The sequence below is a fragment of the Peromyscus eremicus genome, chromosome 3 (assembly GCF_949786415.1).
Source record: "Peromyscus eremicus chromosome 3, PerEre_H2_v1, whole genome shotgun sequence".
Lineage (NCBI taxonomy): Eukaryota > Metazoa > Chordata > Mammalia > Rodentia > Cricetidae > Peromyscus > Peromyscus eremicus.
In genome coordinates this window covers 21,821,769-21,843,111 of record NC_081418.1, presented here as the reverse complement: position 1 = coordinate 21,843,111, position 21,343 = coordinate 21,821,769, and the positions used below count along the sequence as shown (strand labels likewise).

Sequence of the window (21,343 nt, the reverse complement as noted above, 5' to 3'; positions counted from 1 at the left end):
TCTTTCCTTGTTTCCTTGCATTTCTTAATTTTTGACATGTTATCTGAAAAATTTAGAAATACTTTTCTCTGATTTATTTTTCTCATACTTTATTAATTTTATACTTTTAAACATTAGCTGTGCTCCATAAGGAAATGTTTGTATTTTTATAATAACTTTATATAGCTTGATTTGTGAGAAAAGTGGCTGCTAAATGTAAACTGGTACAAATTCTAGGTCATTCTTATATATTTAGGAATATTTACATATACACATATATGTGTATAATAAAAACAATTAATAAAAACAGAGGTCATGAATTTGAAAAAGAGCAAGGAGGGGTGTATGGGGGGGTTGCTGGGCAGAGTGGAGGGGGAAATGATGTAATTATGTTATAATCTCAAAAACTAAAATAAATAGTAAAAATTTCATTAAAGATAACTACTTTAGATAAAACAGTGGATTCACCACTAATTATTTTGGTACATTGGACTATAAATTATTGAAAGGAAATGCAGGATTTGATTTTTCATGTTGAATGTGTTGAAAGTATAAAGATAGATTTTAATCTAGGTCAATTCCAGATTAGCAAGGCATGGGTGAATGATGTTTTGTCTACTCATATTTTGACAGGGGGATTTGGGACCTGTAGGACCCCAGGGACCAGTGGGTATTCCTGGCATCGGAAGTCAAGGCGAGCAGGTAAGTAGTTCTTGCTTCCTCTTTCTTGGCACAGACATTTCATCCCAGTCCTTGTGTTCAGGGAGTATCAGGCCTGTGCTCATTTGGCAATTGAATACCAGTGGAGTGTTAGTTCAGAATAATGTAGGAAAGGATAAAATAGTATCATGAGGAGATCATAATTTTAGGACTTTCAATTCCTATATTAAGACATTACTAATAGGTAGGTATTCTGGTATAATATTTTGTATGTGTAGTCCTCCTTGGGAGAGAAGTATTTTCTTACCTGCTGGCTTGTATGTATTTTCCTCTTTGAAGTAACTGTATTCTTAGCTCCAGTACCATCAGAGGAGTGTTTCACATCCCCTTACCATTCTCCTACCTAAGCATAGCATTGGGACTTAAGTACCAGAATCAGGCCTGACTAGTTAACTTAAAGGCATCCTTCCCCAAAAGAAGCAGAACATGATGGGATTTGTTTGTAAAGGACATGGGGTCTCTTGTGGTCAGAAGAAAGGAAGGATGTCTATATCCTCAGAGCTGGAACTGCTTTTAAAATCTTCTGACACTCGGGGAAGCTGGAAAATTGTCCAATGCAAATGGTCCGAAGCCCAAACATCAGCACTGTCTACTATTGTTCACTCTCTGCCTTTAGCCGTACAGTCTCATTTAATCAAAGCCACCAGCAAACAGATTCATTGCCCTGGTTAGAAAGTGGCTAGCTCAGCTGATTCAAATTTATGGCTAGAGTTTGAATTATTATGTTGCCTGGAGAATGAATAGTACTTCCTTGACCTAGAATGATGACAGAAGAAAAAGGTTTGAAAGTGAGGTAATTCCAAATTTCATTGCTGGCCTGAACTGTTGAGTTCATTCCTAAGAATGCTTTAATCATTATTAGTACATATTTGTTATCCCAAGCAATAGTAAGGTTGATTAATATTCCTTTTCCCACTTCCTCACCGTTGGCAGAGTTCCCAGTCTAATATGTTAGAAGGATTAAGGTGCAGAAAACATCAAGGTCAATCTGTAAATAGGTGTGGAGGTAATAATCAGAGCTGGGTATTCTGGCTACTGATGATCCCAGGTTGACTCTCAGGACCCATGGTTTGTCTGCTGGGCCCTGCAGGGCTGCCTTCTGGTCCCAAGACCCTGGCAGCTCTGTCACATCCTGAGTTTTGTGGTTTACTGGGGCTGAGACACTAATCTGGGACTGACAATGAGGTTCAAAGGCAGCCCAGTCTGTCCAGATGGTCTGTGGATCTGGACCTCCCACTTGTGACTTCCTGGCTTCCTGTTCCCTTTAATGCTGGGTCTTAATGGAGATTGTTATTTTTTTAGTTAAATTTTTTAAAAACAATTGCTTTCAATCTTATATGCCCTTTCTTCGTTACAAAAGAAAAAAAAAACTTAAAGGTAAAATGTCTTTACAGGGCTGACCCTTAATGGGTAGGAGAATGAGTGGAAATGTTTGTAAATTTTCTGTGCAAAGAATTCATTTATTCTTTGGTGAGAACTAGCATAAGTGCTACTTAAACTTACTCTTTGCTTATGCAGTCATTCAGTTCTGTTCTTCACGTTCATCTGGCATGTTCTTGTGCTCATCGCTTCTTCCTGTGTTGATTCCTGATAGAAATGTATTTCTCCAATCATACACTTCTGAGGAAAATCTGTTCCTCAACAACCTGTAGACAATGTCCTTCAAATGGTCTGCAGATTTCAATTAAATATTTATAGACTCGACCACCTCAGATGTTTCACAGAATGAAATGGAATATTAATAACTAGACAAGGATATGTAGGCACACATGCACTATGTACATACTGTGGTATTTTGTTCCTTGTCCATTAAATGATACTGTGGATGGCTATAAAGTTAGAGAAGTTCCTTCTTAGAACCATTGTGGCTCCCCTAAATTGTGTGGACTGCTCAGTCTCTTCAACCAGAGAAAAGGGAATATTTGTATTTTATTTTAAAATGTATTTATTTTTATTTTATATGTATGAGCATTTGCCTGCATGTATGTATGTGCACTATGTGTATGCCTATTACTTGTGGAGGCCAGAAGAGGGCATCAGATTCCCTAGAACTGGAGTTATAGTTGATTGTTGCTGCCATGTGGGTACTGTGAACTTCAATATTCTGTAAGAGCAGCAAGTGCTTTTGGTCACTGAACTAACTATCTAGCCACAATATTTATATTTTAAAAAATAAACAAGCAGCTGTATTATCTAACTAGCAAAAGAGATGTCTTTTTTGCATTATATAAGCATAAATTAATAATGTATCTCATAAACATTTCTACAGTTACAGTTTATGGGATGTAAACAAGCATGATTTTAATGTTTTTATCTTGTTAGTCTTAATTTTTCCCCCATTGGGGACCACATCTTCTCTTTCCTGCCACTGACTGAAATTTCCAGCCTAGCACAGACTTGGATCTCCTTTAGACAACTGAAGTTGTAGGGCTGCTGCATGTTGGAAATACCAGGTTTCTTTCTGTGTCAGACAAAACACTTCTCTGGTTACTATTAACTTTCTCTTAATCTTCATTATCTGGGACACACTGGAGGGGATGAGGGGCTCTCTTTTCTCCTGGGCTGAAGCAGAGAGAGACTGGGCAGAAGAACATAAACGTTCTTTCTTGGTTGGTTCTGTGGTGCATGGCTTTGGGCGGCAGGGTTTGGGAGATTAGTGCTCTGACCTCTGGTCAATCCCTTTGGTCAATCCTTCTAGGATCCTCAGCTGCATCTCTCTCAGTCTGCGTCTTTCAGGACTCCATTCTTCCTGCTGCAGCCCTAGTGCCCCTCTGAGTCTCTTGGGCAAGATTCAAAATAGTGCCAGGCCACCCTTGCCCCCTACTTGGCATGATTTTACTGACAGGAAGCTCCCACACAACTTTGCTCTGACAAACTCTGGGTACACAGGATAGTCCCCATCTGGCCCCTTTGGGCTACTACAGGCCATTTTAGATTACTCAGGCATGAGTCAGAAAACAGTGCCCTGTGTCCCCCAAAGCAAAATCAAAGTGGCTTCACTGAAGTCCTCCTTCCAGGTAAGAGTAAAGAAAGTCTCAACCAAGCCACTTCTCATTTGCTACAAAGAAAACTCCTTGTAATCTAGATAACTTTCTCCGGAAAAGTCGTTTGTGAGTCCTCTGCTCCTCTACCTCATTTTACCTACAATGCAGCAAGGAGTCATGTATTTAAACATATTTCACTTTGATGTATGTCAGCTTGCCTTTTAGATTCCAGGTCACATCTTTAACATGCCCCTGCATCCAACTAGAAAATACGTTTCTGTGACAAGAGATGTGGATTGGTTTAGCACTATGGAGTTTTCCTTTTGACCTTGAAAATTGCAAGCTGGGCAGAGGCTGTGTTCATCAGTGTCGTCAAGGGGCCAGGTTTCTCCTTTCTTGTTAGCCTGTCTCCCTGGGAGCTTTCTTCATCCATATGGTATAAGACTACTACATGGCTTGTCCACAGGAAGAAGAAAAGAACCACGAGCAGTTCTTCCTTTACAACAGGTTTTCAACCTGTGGATGGCGACCCCTTTGAATGACCCTTTCACAGGGGTCGCCTTAGACCATAGGAAAACACAAATATTTACATTATGATTACATTACATTATGATGTATGCAGCAAATTTACAGTTATGAAGAAGCAATGAAAATAATTTTATGGTTGGGGGGTCACTGTATTAGAGTCACAGCATTAGGAAGGGTGAGAACCACTGCTCTAGACTGAATGAGAACTTACACACCTCACTGTATCCACATCCTAATAGTCAGAATCGAGTCCACATACCTACACCTGACTCTACTAGGAATGAGGAAGCATGAGTTTTGCTATACAACATTGGTTGGTCTGGAACTCACTATATAGACCAGGCTGGCCTCAAACTCATAGAGATTGGCTTCTTGTTGCATCCCAAGTACATGCTGGGATTAAAGGTGTTCACTGGAAGCATGAGATTTATTCTAGGTATTTATGTGGGCCAACTGAAATTTCTCTTACTATCATAGAAGGAAAGGATGAGCATTGGAATTTAAACAATGGGGTTTGAGTGGATGCACTGGAATTTAAACAATGGGGTTTGAGTGGATGCATTGGAATTTAAACAGTGGGGTTTGAGTGGATGCTTCCAGTGGTCCCATCAATAGTTGGTGTAGTTTTAGCAATTTGTAGTGAGGAGCTACACGTTCACTTCAGAAGATACAAGGCTGTCCTCCAAACATCTCAATTTCACTAATAACATTTAAAACTTTTATTCTAAAGGGAATTCAAGGCCCAATTGGTCCACCTGGTCCACAAGGACCCCCAGGACAAGGCTCACCTGGTTCCAAGGTAACTTTCTGAATGACAGAAAAGTTTAATGTATTTGTAGTGTAATTGTTGTTTATGATTGAAATTCAATGACTTTGCAAGAGAAGAGATGGAATTAACATAAAAACCAGAGCATTCTAATGCCAAATGATACTGATTTTATTAATGACTTAGAAGGTATAATACATATTCTTCTTGGTTTAAAATGCTTTTACTTGCATAATCTTTTTTTATATCTTGTTTTTATTTTTAATTACGGAGACCCTATTTTAGCAGTGCAAGTAGGAGTCAATACAGTCAAGCCTCTCTGGGTTGGTGAGCTTGCAGTCTCATCAGCGTGCCCACAGTGGCTTCAACTTCTAGCATCTAAAAAGATGGAGACAGCTTCAGGAGAGGCAGTTATTGTATAATCAGCTACCTTCCACACTGCTTCAAGGATTACTATTCATTGTTGTAAAAAAATAAATAAGATATTCCTCAAAAATGCTTGCTCATCTTGGAGCACATATACAAGAAGAAAAACATCATTTCTACCCTTCAGATTATTGATTTATTTGTTTGCTTGTTTGTTTATTCATTTCTTTGTCTTTTGGGGTGTGGGGAAGACAAGCCCTTTCTGTATAGACCAGGTAAGTCTCTAACTTAGGATCCTCCTGCCTCTGTCTCACTAGTATTGAGATTACAGGTGTGTGCTCCTCTGGGCCCCTGTTTTATTTGGGGCGCATCATTGAGAGCTTGGGTTGTTCTCTGGTTTTGTTGTTGCTCTTGGTCAGAGATCAGTGGGGCTTTCTATGTGTCTGTTTAACTGTTATACAAGGTAACTTGTCTATCTTTTCAAGGTGTACACAACATGGCCTACAGTTTAAGTCAAACTTACAATGAAACTCCACGTAACTGAAGGGGTTTCATATGTAACTACGACTCTCTTTCTGTGTGTGTGTGTGGGTGTGTGTGTGAATTAGGTACATAAAGTCATCTCACTTTGTTGATATACAAAAGCTCTGAGGAGATCAAAGACAGGAATGTATGACTTTTATTGTCCTTTAATATTCAAACACTCTTTCCTTCCCAGGGAGAAGTAGGCCAGATGGGACCCACAGGCCCTAGAGGACCAATGGGAATTGGAATACAGGGACCAAAGGTGAGTTGAGTTAACTGCTGCTAAGATGCAACCAGGCAATTTACATAATGCAATGTAAGGTTTCCTTCACCTCCAAGTGCAAGTAAAAGCATGCATATGCCATATACATAGCTTGTTTCTGTTAACTTTAAAATGTGCTAAGAGGAAAAGTGTAATTATTATTTCTTAGTTTTCTTGTTTCTATCAGACAGGTTTGTTATAAAACTCATACTTCCCTGGGGGCAAGGGACCTTGTTCACCTCATTTGTTATTGGATCCAGTTTTGACAACATGGTGGGCTTTTAAATACTGCTGAAGGGATAAGTTAATACTTGCTCTAACTGTCACAGGTTCTGTTACTCACCCTGAAGGAATATAGGCCCTAGTGAGCCATGCTGAGTTTTACACCTCACCATTATTTGGCTGTCACTGCCAAGGTTCTTATTAACATTTGGATACTAGAAGAATAAATATGTCAGATGTAAGCTTAACAAGAATATACATATACCACAAAATATAATAGTATATTAATAAAGTGACAGAACTGTCATTCTTGCATGGCTTTGATATAGTACATACTATGCTAAGTGCTAAATATGATGCATATATGTATGCACACATATAGATATACAGTATACAAGTATACTCATGTAAAGTACAATTTACGTGTCAATTTAGAAAGACAGTCCATAGTATGTTAAGGATCATCAGTTAGACTGTCGAGGTTTAAATCGATAGTCAGTTTTTCCAGTTAATCTGAAGTTTCTCTCACGCAAAAATAAAATGCTTCACTATATGAGAGTATCTCATTCCATGTTTACTCCCTTTCTTGTTTCTGGTATTTAAAGTGCTTCTTCTCTTGCCTGACTTTTGCCCATGCTCCTGCCATAACATGTCACATTTCCTTTTGTAAATGCCAGACTACAAGTTTGCCTGACTTGTAGAAAGCAAACAGAGGTGGCAGTGTGAGGTCACAGAGCACACAGTCTTCTGGTTGGGTGTTGCAGGGGCCCTGTCTCACAGGGGACTGCTATTGCACTTCTTGCTCACACTATAGCCTCGTCTTAACTGGAAAAATAGGAAATATGCAAAAATAGGCTTATTCTCTGCAAACTAAAACAGCATTTTCATGCGCTCAGTGGGCCTTCATCTTTTCTCTTTGTAGATTCCTAAGGATGCTAAGTACTTTCTGTTAGGTTTTTATCGTTAGAGTCCTTTATACATCTGGATGTTAAGCTTTTGTTGGCTGGGTTACCAGTATCTTCTCCTAGGTTGTAAGCAGTATTTATCCTTTGACATTTTGGTGTGTTTCTCACATTTTATGCCTGGTACTTTTAAAATCTTATTTTAAAACATCTTAAAGTCATGAAAATATTCTCATGTCACTTTCTGAAAATTTTATGCTTTGCTTTACTTTAAAGTAATCTTTTTATCCACGTGGACTTTAGCTTTGTGTGGGGTGCCAGTATGAGGAATCTAGCCCCCTCCCATATTGCTAATGTGTCTGTTCCAGTTGCTGAGAACACCATTTTACCACACTGGTTTGCAGTGCAACCCATGCCTTGTATCAGTTTACATGCATATATCCGCAGGAATCAGTGCTTAGATCTCTATTCTGTCCCCACATCTGTTCATATTTCTCTGCACTATTGCCTCCCGTCTTGATTCTTCCAGATCTAAAATACATCATGTCACCGGGGATATAGCTCAGCTGGTAGAGTGCTTGCCTCGCACGTGTGAGAACCAAAGTTATGTTTTAAGTTCTAATTGTTGTGCTTAAGAGATTCATGAGACAAAAATGCCTCTAACCTGCAAGCCACTTGTCCAGGGACAGGTACTTCCTGAGATGCTGGAAGCTATTGTTTATGGGAGATAAGAAGTTACATGTTTTCACTCCCTTACACAAATTTGTTTGACCCTATTACAGTTGATGTGCATGATCAAATGTAGGTGGGAAGCAGAGATAGATGGGCAGGAAATATGTCTGGATGTATACTTGCCCCTGATTGGATGGATACAGGTGGGAGGTAAGGAGGTAGGAAGTATGTCAGGACATACACTTGTCCTTGATTGGACCTAATGGGAAGCATGGTGGCCTTATGGGTTGCCTTTTTAAGTGTCTGCAAAATGTAACTTGCTGCCATTTTCTGGGAACCCAGAAATGGATCTGGCCAGAGTTCATCATCCTGGCCAGTATTTAATTAAAACTGGCTTCAAATTTGACTCAAAATCACGGTAGTGATTTTATTCTCACCCTGTGGGTTTAACACATGTGCAAAGCTCTGGATTCAGTCCCCGTACTGTATAAGTCTGTGTAGTAGTGCATGTCTGCAATCCCAGCACTCAAGAGGTAGAGGCAAGAGAATCAGACGTTCAAGGTCATCCCTGAGGCTATGCAGCAAGTTAGAGGCCAACCTGGGATACATAAGAACCTTCCTCAAAGGGGAAAAATATCCCATCATGTGACAAGAAAAATATTCTTATTTTCTTTCTTGCTTATTGGTGATTCTAACACATTTTAGGATTATCAAATTTAATAAATTATCTCATTGAATCTACAGATTAGCTATTGAGTTCTTCCAACCACAGAGTAAGGCTTTCTAACTTTTCAGGAAAATATTTTCATTTTTTTTTTTTCTATAAAGATCTTCTATCTCATACTTTTGCTTAAGGACATTTTAAGGCTCCCCAAAGAAAATTTGTCAGTATGAATTGTTCTCTTTCCAACAACTTCTGATTGGCTACTGTGGGCCTATTGGAGAATCACTTGCTCTGTTTTCACTTTGGCATGCTGACTTTTACCCATAGTCACCCTGTGAAATCACTTACTATTTCCCATTGAAGCGCTTCATACTCTTTTACGTGAAATTATACTGTCTGAAAAGAAACAAAATTATATGATGCTTGCTGTAAATTTTTGAAGTACTCTCTTAGGTCAATGATATTCTCTTCTATTTCAATTTTTACCAATTTTGCCTTATTTATTATAAATAAGTAATGAATTATAGCGAAGTTCTATTGCTACTGAAATAGTTGTTACTCTGTTTATCTGATATTAATGTTGAACCATTCTTATATTTTTTTTTAGGTAAACTCAATTTCTCATGGCATTTACTTTTTAAGGATGCTTCAGTTGCTTAATATTTTATTGAGGACATTGTGGCTTTTAATGTTGAATCATTCTTGTATTTTACTTTTTTTAGGTAAAAACTTCTCATGGTATTTACTTTTTAAGGATGCTTCAATTGATTAATCTTATACCGAGGACATCGTGGCCTTTTAAAATAACCATTCATAGTGTTGTTAGCATATAATAAATAAACATGCTTAGTATATACACTTTGATAGATTTTGGTGTATGAGTGGTCTGGAAACCCTGTCACAACCAAGATAATACAGGCATCCATGGCTCATTAGGGCTACCATGCATCCTCTGCAAAACTGCCCTTCTGTCCGCCTAACTTCTGCATACTGATGTGTTTCCAACGACCTGCTCCACCACCGATTGCTTTTTTCTGCCCACGCAGAAGAATTATCCTGATACGCACTTTGCAGAGTGTGTGAATGGTGGTTTCTGTTGCTGAAAAGCCTCCCTTTGTACAGGGATACCACAATTTACTTATCCATTTTCCTGGTGGTGGGGATATTGGCCGTTTCCATGCTTTTGATGTTACAAATTAGAAACATTTATTGAGGTGTCTTTGGACACCTGTTTTCCCTTTTCTTGAGTCAATGTCTAGGAGTGAACTGGCTAATTTAAATCAAAATGGGTGGTTTTTGCCTCTTTCTGTTTCTGTTTTGTTTTGAAATCTTTTGTAAGATAGAGACCCTGTTCTTCAAAGATTTGAAAGTTTAGTGTTGGCTTGGCTAGGAAGTCAACAGAGCTTCGCTGTTTTAGGAAGTGAAGAATCCAGAGCAGTGATTCCCAGCCTTCCTCCTGCTGGGACCCTTTAATACAGTTCCTCATGCTGTGCTGACACCAACCTTAAAATTTCTTTGCTACCTCATAACTGTAATTTTGCTACTGTTATGAATCATAATGCAAATATCTAATATGCAGATTATCTGATATGCAACTCCTGTGGGGTCACAACCCACAAGTTGAGAACCACTGATCTAGAGGCTTTAAATTCATTTGCTAACAGCATTGCTTTACAAAGCTCGACCTTTTAATAAAGTTCTTGAAAATTATGCATTTGTTAATGTTTTTCTTTTCCTAAAAAAGGTTCTTATTTATGTGTGTATGAGTGTGTGTGTGTGTGTATGTGTGTGTGTGTGTGTGTACATGTGCAACTTGTGTATACAGGAGTTGCAGTGTCCTTGTTTGAAATTTTCACTGAATTTTAAATGCTTTTCAAAACTCTGTACTGTGTACAAGTTCATATCAACTTCCCTTTTTAATATTACTCACGGCATCATTTCTTTTAACATACTAATCATTCCTGCTCCTCATTTATCATTAACTTTAGAAATAATCCCTTTTAATGTTATGAGTGGTCCTGCTTTGTGTTTGGGTTTTTCTGTTTCTCATTTTTGTCATGAACTTCTAGTCAGTCTTAGGTTTACTGTGATTTCCTCCCCTCACTAACTTTGCAGGTTGGCTGACTTTGAATTAGTTCAAAAAAAATTTTTTTTTTTCCGGTAAGAACACTATCATAGCATTTGAAAGCAGTGTGTGTGCTTTAGTGAATGGCTTAAAGGAGTTATTGCTCATCACGAATCACCTGGAAAGCAAGGGAATCGCTGCATTAGAGCTGGATGGGGGTCAGAACCACACTTCACAGTTCCCCTTTTGTAGCAGTTTCATAGAGCTGGTGTTACAATGCCATACACAGAGTCCTGGAAAACCGGAAACCTCATAATTCTGGAGGCTCTGAGTCTGAAATCAACATATCTACAGCCGTGCTTTCAACAAACTCTACAGGGGAGAACCCTTCCTGGCCTAGCAGCCACCATGCCCGTCAATCCTGGGCACTCCATGCCTGTGGCTGCACGCCCCTCTTCTGCGTTTGCCTCTGTTGTCTCAGGTTTTCTGCTTGTTTTCACAGCGCCTTGTCCTCTTTTTTATCATGACTCCAGTCGCACTGAATTAGGACTCACCTTAATAACCTCGTCTTAACTTGGTTATTTCTATAAAGGCCCTATTTCCAACTAAGCTCACTCAACCCACAGCAAAAGAATGAAAAGTAGAGAGATCAGGTAACTTGCCCAAAGTTGTGAAGTTTAGTTGCTAATCACATTTCTTTGCCCAGAGGTTTTTCTCAGTATTGTAAGATATGTTCAAATGCCACAAAGTGGAGGTTCCCAGTAAGGACATTTCACTGAAATAAAATATCTGTTTATCCACCAGGGGGAGCCAGGTGCGGTGGGGCTCCCAGGACAGCCTGGAGTACCCGGGGAAGATGGAGCCTCTGGAAAGAAGGTGATCTTACTGTTTTCATAGTATCAGTGTCTAAACAGAGGGACCAAAGGAGCAGCTCGGTCTTCCAGGATCTGGGGTTAAACTCCCCAGGGCAGACAGCGTCTCTGAGAACAAACGTTCTTTTCATTGACCCCAGAAAGAGCCTGGTTCCATGGCTGACGTGGTGCCCCACACACTCTTTGTCATGGCTGGTATTTTGGCCTTGGCACTTTGGCTTTCTTCAAGAGTTCTAGAAACCACATCAATTTAATCTCAAACAAAAACACCTCTCTTCCTCCAAAAAAAAAAAAAAAAAAAAAAAAGTCTGTAGATGCATCTAGGAAGTTAGGCTGTTGTTAAGATGCACTGAACTATTTTCTGTTGACCTTTGGAGCACCTGGTTTTCAACAAAACTACTGAAAAATAGCAGATGGCAAGGTGGAATGTCTTTCTTGTTGAAAACAAACAAACAAAAAACAACCCCCAAAAACCTACTCAAGGTGAGTGAAGAACCTAGGAAAGTGAGCTTAGGGCTTTGGAAATTGGGAGACCAGAGCTCTTTGTGGTATTTCAGCTGCTCTGGTGAAAGGGGAGTTTAATGTTAACTTAGTCATTGATAAGCTTCCACTTTAATTTTGAGACGATAACGAAGGTCTGGTGTGTTTTGTGGGTGGGTTCTGCGTTCTGTCCTCCAGGAACCAGCTGAGGCATTTGTGTCCTTTCCTCCAGGGAGAAGCTGGGCTTCCAGGAACAAGAGGCCCAGAAGGAATGCCTGGGAGAGGCCAGCCTGGCCCCAAGGTATGCAAAGGACAGCTCCTCCACAGGAAGCAGCTGTGTTTTCCAGTCCCCAGTCTACAGAACCAATTTAGGAGCATCTGCCTTCCATTCTTGCTATGTCAAACATGTTTACATCTTGCTTAAAATTATGGACACTGTCTTGTGAGCTTTTAGAAGAAGGCACGAGTATATTATGTGTCTTTATTTTCCCACATCCATCTTAAGACCTAGCATAGAAAAGAATTCAACACATGTTTTCTCAATAAACGGTTAACTGATATTTAAAGAAAACATGGGAAGGAAAAGAATTCTCAAGATACAATGTTAGAATTTGAAAGTACATAAAGTTTATCCAAAAATTTATAGGCTTTCACATAATAGTAAGGCATATCACCTCATTAAGTGTCAATTTAGGGGATGGGGTTTGTAGCTTAGTAAGAGAATGTGCTTAGCATATGCAAGTCCGTGAGTTAGACTCTTAGTAAGTAAACAAAATGGCCCTTTCACTTTGCCCCCTCTAGAAATGCCACTTGAATAACATGGGTCTTTCTTTTGAGACAGGGTTTCTTTGTAGTTGGTTGTTTTTACTCTTTACCCTCTGGGGGGGGGGACTACCATCCAGCTCCCAAATAAATACACATGGAGACTTATTCTTACTTATAAATGCCAAGCCTTAGCTTGGCTTATTTCTAGCCAGCTTTTCTTAACTTAAATTACCCCATCTACCTTTTGTCTCTGGGCTTTTACCTTTCTCTATTTCTGTCTACCTTTTCCTTCCTTCCTATTCTGTGTCTGGCTGGGTGGCTGGGTGGCTGGACCCTGATGTCCTCCTCCTTTTCTTAGTCCTCAGTCTCTCTTCCTAGATTTCTCCTCATATTTATTCTCTCTGTCTGGCAGCCCCACTTACCCTTTCTCAGCTATTGGCTGTTCAGCTCTTTTTTAAAACCAATCAGTTGTTTTAGATAGGCAAAGTAACACAGCTTCGCAGAGTTAACAAATGCAACATAAAAGAATGCAGCACGTCTTTGCATCATTAAACAAATGTTCCACAGATGAGAAGATAAAAATTCACCCATAGGATGAGGCCTTTAGCAAAATAACATCCCATCTCCAAGGGGCCAGAATTCCTATACTTTTTATGCAGAGTTGTCAATCACACTGCATACATATTAGTATTCCATTTATAATTCTATTGAAATACTGATATCCCAATTAATCAGCCCTATAAAAGTATTAACTAAAATCAAACCCTTAGTCTTAATGTGAAAAACTGAAATTTAAATATATGTGTACAATTTCAATCACTTGAACCTATCCACCTTTTCTTCAAACAAAGAGACAGGAACATTTTTAAAAACATCATGTAAAATACATGTTTAGAAATACTGGCCTATTAATAATCAGAGGTGAGGTGAGGCTATGAGGAAAGGTAGTGTCTCTGAGAAGGATCTGAAGTTTAGGTTATGAGATGGATGGAGAAAGTCCCCAGAACAGCGAGAGCACATGAATAGTGAATGTGGGAAACCTAAGAGAATGGCTGTCAAAGCAGGGAAAACCAAAATGCACTGATCACCAAGGAGAATGCAGCACAAATAATAGCTGGAACATAGGCTGCAGCCCAGGCTATCCCTGGGCAGCACTGGTGCTTCATGACATGTGGCTGTGTTTTCTCTGGTCCTGCCCAGCCCCACGGACCCTGCAGCTGCTTATAAAATAATCACTCAGAAGCTTATATTAATTAAAACTTCTTGGCCATTAGCTCAGGCCTACCACTGACTAGCTCTTACATTTAAATTCAGCCCATTTTTGTTAATCTATACGTCGCCACGTGTTCTGTGCTTTACCTGAGTGTCATTACATGCTGCTCCCTGGGTGACAGGCTGGCATCTCCTAACTCAGTCTTCCTCTTCCCAGAATTCTCCTAGTCTGCTTATCCCGCCTATACTTCCTGCCTGGCTACTGGCCAATCATCATTGTATTTATCAGCCAGTCAGAGCAACACATATTCACAGCATACAGAGCACCCCACGGCAGCTGTGCACCTGTTGTTGTGTTCTGAGGTGATTAGGTCAGTAAGTTGAAGATGGTGGTAAACGAAAGAAATTAGGTAGCTGTGGCTGTGCCGTTCTTCCCGCCCAATCATGATGGAGAAGTGCCGTCTGAGTGTGTCCTTTACTTGTGTCACTGCTCTTTATCTCTGCGTACTCTACAGGGTTAATTGCACCGTTGTGGATTCAATTGGAGGCTCTGTCTTTTCAGTGGAGCATCCTTTTGTTGATGTCTTTGTACATGATTCATTGGTTTTCAAGGCGTAGTCTCTAGATCAGCTGGGTCGGCATCACCAAGGAATATTTGACATGGAAATTATTAGGTCCTTGTGGAGACTGACTAAATCAGAAACTCTCTGGACATGAGAGCTAGAAATCTGTGCTCTCCCAAGCACTCTGGGTGATGATGATGATGATGCTTGTTGGAAGACTGTGGCTTCACCAGATGTATCAGCAATGTGCCCCACTGGGTGTCCCAGCAATGTGCCCCATTGAGTGTACCAGCAATGTGCCAGTAACCTCAGCCACAAACCCAAGGAGAGAGTCTTTCACTGACGTGGACCCACATCTGGATATAATGCCCCACAGTAGAGCCTCATTGAGAGAGAGTGCTCCAATGCTGAGAGCTTTGGTGGAAGGTAGCAGAATTCTTTCTGGTAGTAGAAACTGCTGAGTAGAGCCATGCCGAGGAGCTGTGGGAGGCAGTTTCCGGCTCTGCTCCAGGTTACTGCTTGAGTATCTTCTTACCAACAAAATTATTGGCCTTCTTATGTAGAATGAACTAGACTCCCCACTGAGGAAGAAATGGGGCCTTGATTTGAAAAATGTCTCTTTTAATGTTTTGAAACTGAAATAGCATGAACATTGAAATATTGAATGTATCAGAACCATCTGTGCACAGATTTGTGGTACAGAAGACTTGTAAATTCAAACAAAAGTTTTCTGCCATTCAGAACTTAAAAATATCAAATCATTTTGAGTCAATGACAAAGACTGGGCAGGATTTGACAAACCTTGGGTGGTCAGGTTGTGTTCAGGTGGGATCATGTGAGAGCTGGTGTTCGCTGAGAACCTGGCTCTGATGTGGGTGCTGTGTGGCTGTAAGAGCATGTGCTAACACAACCTCTACATCTTTGCAATTATTCTGTCAGGGTGATGAAGGAAAGAAAGGGAGCAAAGGAAATCAAGGACAGAGAGGCTTTCCAGGACCCGAGGGGCCAAAGGTATGTTTCTTATGTTCTCATATGTGCTTTGAGGAGATTGCAACTGTGTCTGGTTTTAATAGAATATTAAATTTCCACTTCAAATTTGATTACTTGTTTCCTTCCCAACAAATACACGACAAAAACCCCCAAAGGAAAATGTCTTTGGAAAACTTTCTCTTTCCAGACCATAATAGAATGGAATTAAGAGATCTCTCAAAGTATATAATCATTTGTGCTTGGGGAGAATCTGACTGCCAGTCATCTCTAGTAATTACATAAAGGCAGGGACCTAGCACATCCTGCTCCTAGCATCTTCTTTTACTAAGCTACAATGAGTCCATCATTGATTGACAGGTAGCCTCCATGACGCTGAAGAGTGGCTTCCAAAGGCCAGTCCCATCCTGCTCTGCTTTGAGCTGTCTGAGCCAATCACTCACATAGTTGGAGAATGTGTTCTATTTCACAGAGCAATCATGACAATAGAAAGTTTAAGAGATGACACTCAGCACAGTCTTTGGCACTTAGTAAATGCTTGGCACAGGAGTTATTCAGAAAGAGAAAAAAAATCAATTCTGTGAAGTGGAAAATAAGAGTCTGTGGCCTGAATTGTCCAGAGCAGGGTGCTAAGGGGGAAGTGGAGTATGAGGCAAGAGGTAAGAAGTATCCTGACTTAGTGAAAGCTTGCTGTAGTTGATGTCAGAACACTGCAACAACAATCCTGAGAGTTTATGTCTTCAGGGAGACATAGGTTGTCTTAGTTAGGGTTTCTGTTGCTGTGAGGAGATACCGTGACCACAGCAACTCTTATAAAGGAAAAATATTTAATTGGGGTAGCTTATAGTTCCAAAGGTTACCATTATCGTCATGGTGCAACATGGTGGTGTGCAGGCAGACATGGTGCTGGAGCAGGAGCTGAGAGTCCTGTATCTTTACCTGTAGGCAACAGGAAGTGGTCTGAGACACCGGGCATAGCTTGAGCATATATGAGACCTCAAAGCCCACCCCAACAATGGCACACTTCTTCCAACAAGGCCATACCTACTTTAACAAAGTTACATTTCTAATAGTGCCACTCCCTATGAGCTTATGGGGGTCAATTACATTCAAACTATCAGAAAAGAGGTAAGAATATTTAATGACCCCTTGATAAGAAAGCAAGTTTATTTTAAAGTTTTAAAATTAGATTCATTAATTTTATTTTAGGTGTTTACATTTTGCCTGCATGTATGAATATGTACCATGTACATGATTGGTGCCCTTGGAGGTCAGACAAGTGAACCTGATCCCTTGGAATTGGAGTTAGGGATGGTTGTCAACCATCACGTGAATGCTGGAAATAGAACCCAGGCCTTCTACAAGAGCTACAAGTGCTCTTAACTGCAGCTCCATCTCTCTAGACTCAAGAAAGCAAGTTTTGAAAACTGGTGTTGACAAGATGTGAGCACTACAAAAGAGTATTGCCTGCAGAACTGTGACTGGTCATGGTCCTTAGGACCTGTGGGTCACAACCCCTTTGGGGTTGTATATCATATATCCTGCACTTCAGATATTTACATTATCATTCATAACAGCAGCAAAATTACAGTTATGAAGTAGCAATGAAATAATTTTACGGTTGGGGGGTCACCACAACATGAGAAACTGTACAAAGGGGTCGAAGATTAGTGCCTCTCAGTGTTGTGGGGGAAATTGTTAGAAATCCAGGTTTCTTGGTCTTGTCTCCAGAGTCTCTGAGATCTAGATTTAGTAAATTCTTGGGGACAGACCCAGGGACCCATGTGTCTTCAAGGGCCACAGGTAGTTCAGGAAACACATTATAAGAAGTTGTCACTATGAAAGAAATGTATTTTATAAGTATTAACAATAAGACATTACTTTTTATGTTTTAGCTAATCTTATTCAAAGCAAACCTGGTGTTTTAATAGAGGACTTTTTAAAGATGAAGAAAAATTGTCATATTTTAGAAGTAATAAATCTAGAAACATAATTTTTGTCCTAACTCTGGTTTTAGTGAATTTTTATTTATTTATGTATTTGTGTGTATGCATGTGCCATGGTGTGTGTGTGTGTGTGTGCAAGTCAGAGGACAACTTGTTGGAGTTGGTTTTCTCCTTCATCATGTGGATTACAGAGACTGATTTCAGATTGTCAAGCATGGCAGCCAATGCCTTTACCTGCCGAGCCAGTTACTTGTCTTTGTGAAAAATTTTAAATTTTAAATTCGTTCCTTTGTCAGAGGATTGGATGTGGGTTTATCTGTTGCCAGATCATGACTCATGTGTCACATGCCATCACCCACAGGTTTGGATTTAAGGATGAGCACACACATGCTGTGGCATAAGCAGGTCCCAGCAGGCTGTGTGCTCAGTTAGTAGGCTATACTGTGGAGAATCCCCATAGCAGAGGCCTCAGCTGGGAAGATGAACACGGCCCCTCATCAGTGAATGCTTTAATAGTGTTCCTCCTAGAAGAATTGGGATAGTCCAGTGCACAGTTCATGCTCTTGAGTTTTAAGAACACCTACTTTGGGCAAAGGAGGAATTAGTCATTGAACTAAGATCCTAGAAGCCAATTGAGGCTTAACATAGAAATTGTTCAATCTCTGAGTCAGGCCTCCCTCTTTTTTTTTTTTTTTCTTTTTTCTTTTAAAGGGCCAGGTAAAACATAGTTCAGCTTTGTCTGCCAAGAAGCAAAATTGAGACTGTTGTGTAGGCACTTATATTACAACTACTTGAAAATATAAAAACTAGTCTTAGCCCAAGGCTGTTCAAAACCTGGGGCCAGCTGGCTTTGATCCACAGGTGGCCATTTCCCTCTCCTCTATCTAGAACCGTAGTTTCCAAATGTCTCTGATTACAAACACCTGCCAGGAAAATTTTGATCACATTCCAAATAAATTTGTTCATTTTTTTTGTTACAATTTTTAACGTATAAACTATTTTGCAATATATGTTTGGAACATTATATAAAGATGTAAAAATATTATAAATTTATGTATGAAAATATATGTCTTAGTTGGGGTTTCTATTCCTATGAAGTAACACCATGCCCACGGCAACTTTTTTTTTTTAAGGTTTACTTGTTTATTTAAAGTTTTTTTTTTTTTTTTTAACATACTGGACCATGGCAACTCTTATAAAGGAAAATATTAAATTGAGGTAGCATCTTATAGTTCAGAGGTTCAGTCCATTATCATCATGGTGGGAAGCATGGCGGCGTGCAGGCAGACATAGTGCTGGCTACATTTTGATCAGAAGGCAACAGTAAGTGGACTGAGTGTCACACTGAGCAAAGCTTGAGCAAAAGAGACCTCAAAGTTCATCTCCACAGTGACACACTTCCTCCAACAGAGCCACACCTACTTCAACAAAGCCACACCTCCTAATAGTGTCACTTCCTTTGGGTCCATTTTCTTTCAAACCACCACAATATATAAAGTTATGATTTTTTTTCTGTCCCAGGGAATCAATCATTTTGAACCTTGCGATGTGCAATGACAAGTATTTGGTAACAGGGTTTTTCAAACCGTGTTAATAACACTGTGTCAGAATCCTCAGAGCTGTTTATAAAAATTCACACTCCTGGGCCCCATCCTTCAGATCTATGGATTCTGGATTTATGGGCTTGGAACTGAGCACTGCATATTTGCCAAACTCTATCTGTGCAATAGCCTTTGAGAAACACTGGCCTAGATTCAGATGAGACACAGGGATTACCTATTGTTCCTCAAATCTTTGGGACTTAATATTAGATAAAATGGAGGCAGAAGAAGAGATAGAGCAGAGGCAGGAAGTCAGAAAAGAGCAAGAGAGAGAAATATGTTTTAATTTTCCTTTTCAATTTTGAAATAAAATATATAAAATCTGTTTCAGAAAAAGGGTTTGTATAATGGAATACTAATACAACATGGACCATGACAATAAAAGCAACAAAGGAAAAAGGATTATAAATTAGCTGAGTACTGTAGAACTTATGTTGAAGACTATTTCTATAATTGAATACAAGATTTTGCTCTGAGCTTCTTGGCATACAATATAAAACACAGGCACCACGGATTGCTTCATCTTTATTGGCCAGTAAAAAGCTACACAAGAGATAAAAAATTCCTACTATTCAGGACTTAATTGAACACATTTATTTAAAGGCACTGAGAACTTACAGGGTAATAACTTCAACAGTGGTTTGCAAAGGATGTTCCAATCATTTTCATATTCACACGTATAGAGACAGCGGTTTGAATATTCTGAAATATACAGACATTTGTTTTCTTTTCTTACTATAATTACTTACTATAATTCTCTGCTTGAAATATAACAGCTATTCTTGTTTTCTCAGGGAGAGCCAGGCATTATGGGCCCCTTTGGAATGCCTGGAGCATCAATTCCTGGACCAGCTGGACCAAAGGTATGCATTCTTGTGACTCTTTAAAGTTGGAGGGAAAATACATACATGTTTTTACGTCAATGACGATGGTTCTAGTGAACTAGAAGTTTAGTTTGGCCCCCAAGTAACACTCACCGATAAACAGACTAAAAACCAGACTTCTCACCCTGATGCTAAGCTTGCCATGTTTTTCTGTGCTCCCTCTCTCAACCCCTAAGCTGTGGTGATATTTTATTTGTGCTGAAATGTGGTGATATTTTATTTGTATGTTAATAAATAAAGTTTGCCTGGAGATCAGAGAAAATAGCAAGCCATTTTAAGTAAACACAAAAGTCAGGCAGTGGTAGCACACACCCTTAATCCAGTCACTTGGCAGGCAGGGTCTCTGAGTCTTCAAGGCCATACTAGGGAACAGAGCCAAGGGTGGTGACACATGCCTTTAATCCCAGTACCAACCATAGAGACCTGGAGGTCTGTACAGACAGGCAGTGACAAGGAAGTGATGTAGCTGGGCTAAGAGCCAATGAGAGGGCAGAACAGCAAGGCAATAAAGGCATGGGTAGACAGGAAGTAGCTCACTTTGGAAGCTGTGGTGTGGTGAGATAAGGTTAGCTGGTGGCTATTCCTATTTCCCTGAGCTCTAAGGCATTCACACCTGTATTTGGCTCTGTGTTTTTTATTTAATAAGACCACTTAGAAATTCATCTACACCAAGCCTCAAGACAAATAAGAATGTTGTTGCATTTACAACAACAGATTTACTAAAATCTACAATTGAAAAGTCTGGAAGAAAAGATGCACTCAGTTTTAAAAGAATTCCTAGGCATTCTTACATCTAAATATTTGAGTCTAATTATCACATATTATTTTAGTGAATTGTCCCAGACACCTATAGAAATCTTTCCTGACCAGTTTATTAACTCTTCATTTGAGTTTTTCAAATTTTTCCAAAGGATAAGATGGATAGATTAAGCTTTTTACACCATGCAATCTATTTTCACCATGCACGTCTGTAGTTCCTCATATAACCTAGAGCCTTGCCAATGTTATTTGAAATGGATAGGGAGATCGAGGAGGACCTGGGATGCCTGGTCTGAAAGGAGAACCTGGACTTTCTGTTCGAGGACCAAAGGTATGCGTTTTTTGTTTGTTTGTTGGTTGGTTGGTTTTTTACGTTTCCTTTCTCTGTGTGAGAAGGTAGACTTATGGAGGGTATATAACTAGGTGGCTGAGTACTTGCTTAGCATGCATAAGGCCCTTTGTTTGATCCCTGCACTGCAAAAGAAAAGAAGCAGATTAGCAAGGAGGTATGAGGAAAAAGAGGAGGAGGAAGAATTGAAGAAAGGGGAGCAGGAGCAGCAAGAAGAGGACTTATCACTAATATGCTAGCTAGCTTTCTGCCACCATGATGAAATATATG

General features: G+C 39.7%; 1 protein-coding gene across 1 annotated transcript in view; it reads left to right on the top strand.

Moving 5' to 3' along the window:
- Col28a1 (collagen type XXVIII alpha 1 chain) overlaps window positions 1-21,343 on the top strand; it is a 160,228-nt gene that overhangs the window by 58,999 nt on the left and 79,886 nt on the right. Inside the window, exons 16-23 of the mRNA XM_059256514.1 lie at window positions 613-681; window positions 4,942-5,010; window positions 6,062-6,130; window positions 11,460-11,531; window positions 12,240-12,308; window positions 15,487-15,558; window positions 19,876-19,944; window positions 20,987-21,055. Coding sequence (XP_059112497.1) covers window positions 613-681; window positions 4,942-5,010; window positions 6,062-6,130; window positions 11,460-11,531; window positions 12,240-12,308; window positions 15,487-15,558; window positions 19,876-19,944; window positions 20,987-21,055 — 558 coding nt within the window. The remainder of the gene's footprint in view (window positions 1-612; window positions 682-4,941; window positions 5,011-6,061; window positions 6,131-11,459; window positions 11,532-12,239; window positions 12,309-15,486; window positions 15,559-19,875; window positions 19,945-20,986; window positions 21,056-21,343) is intronic.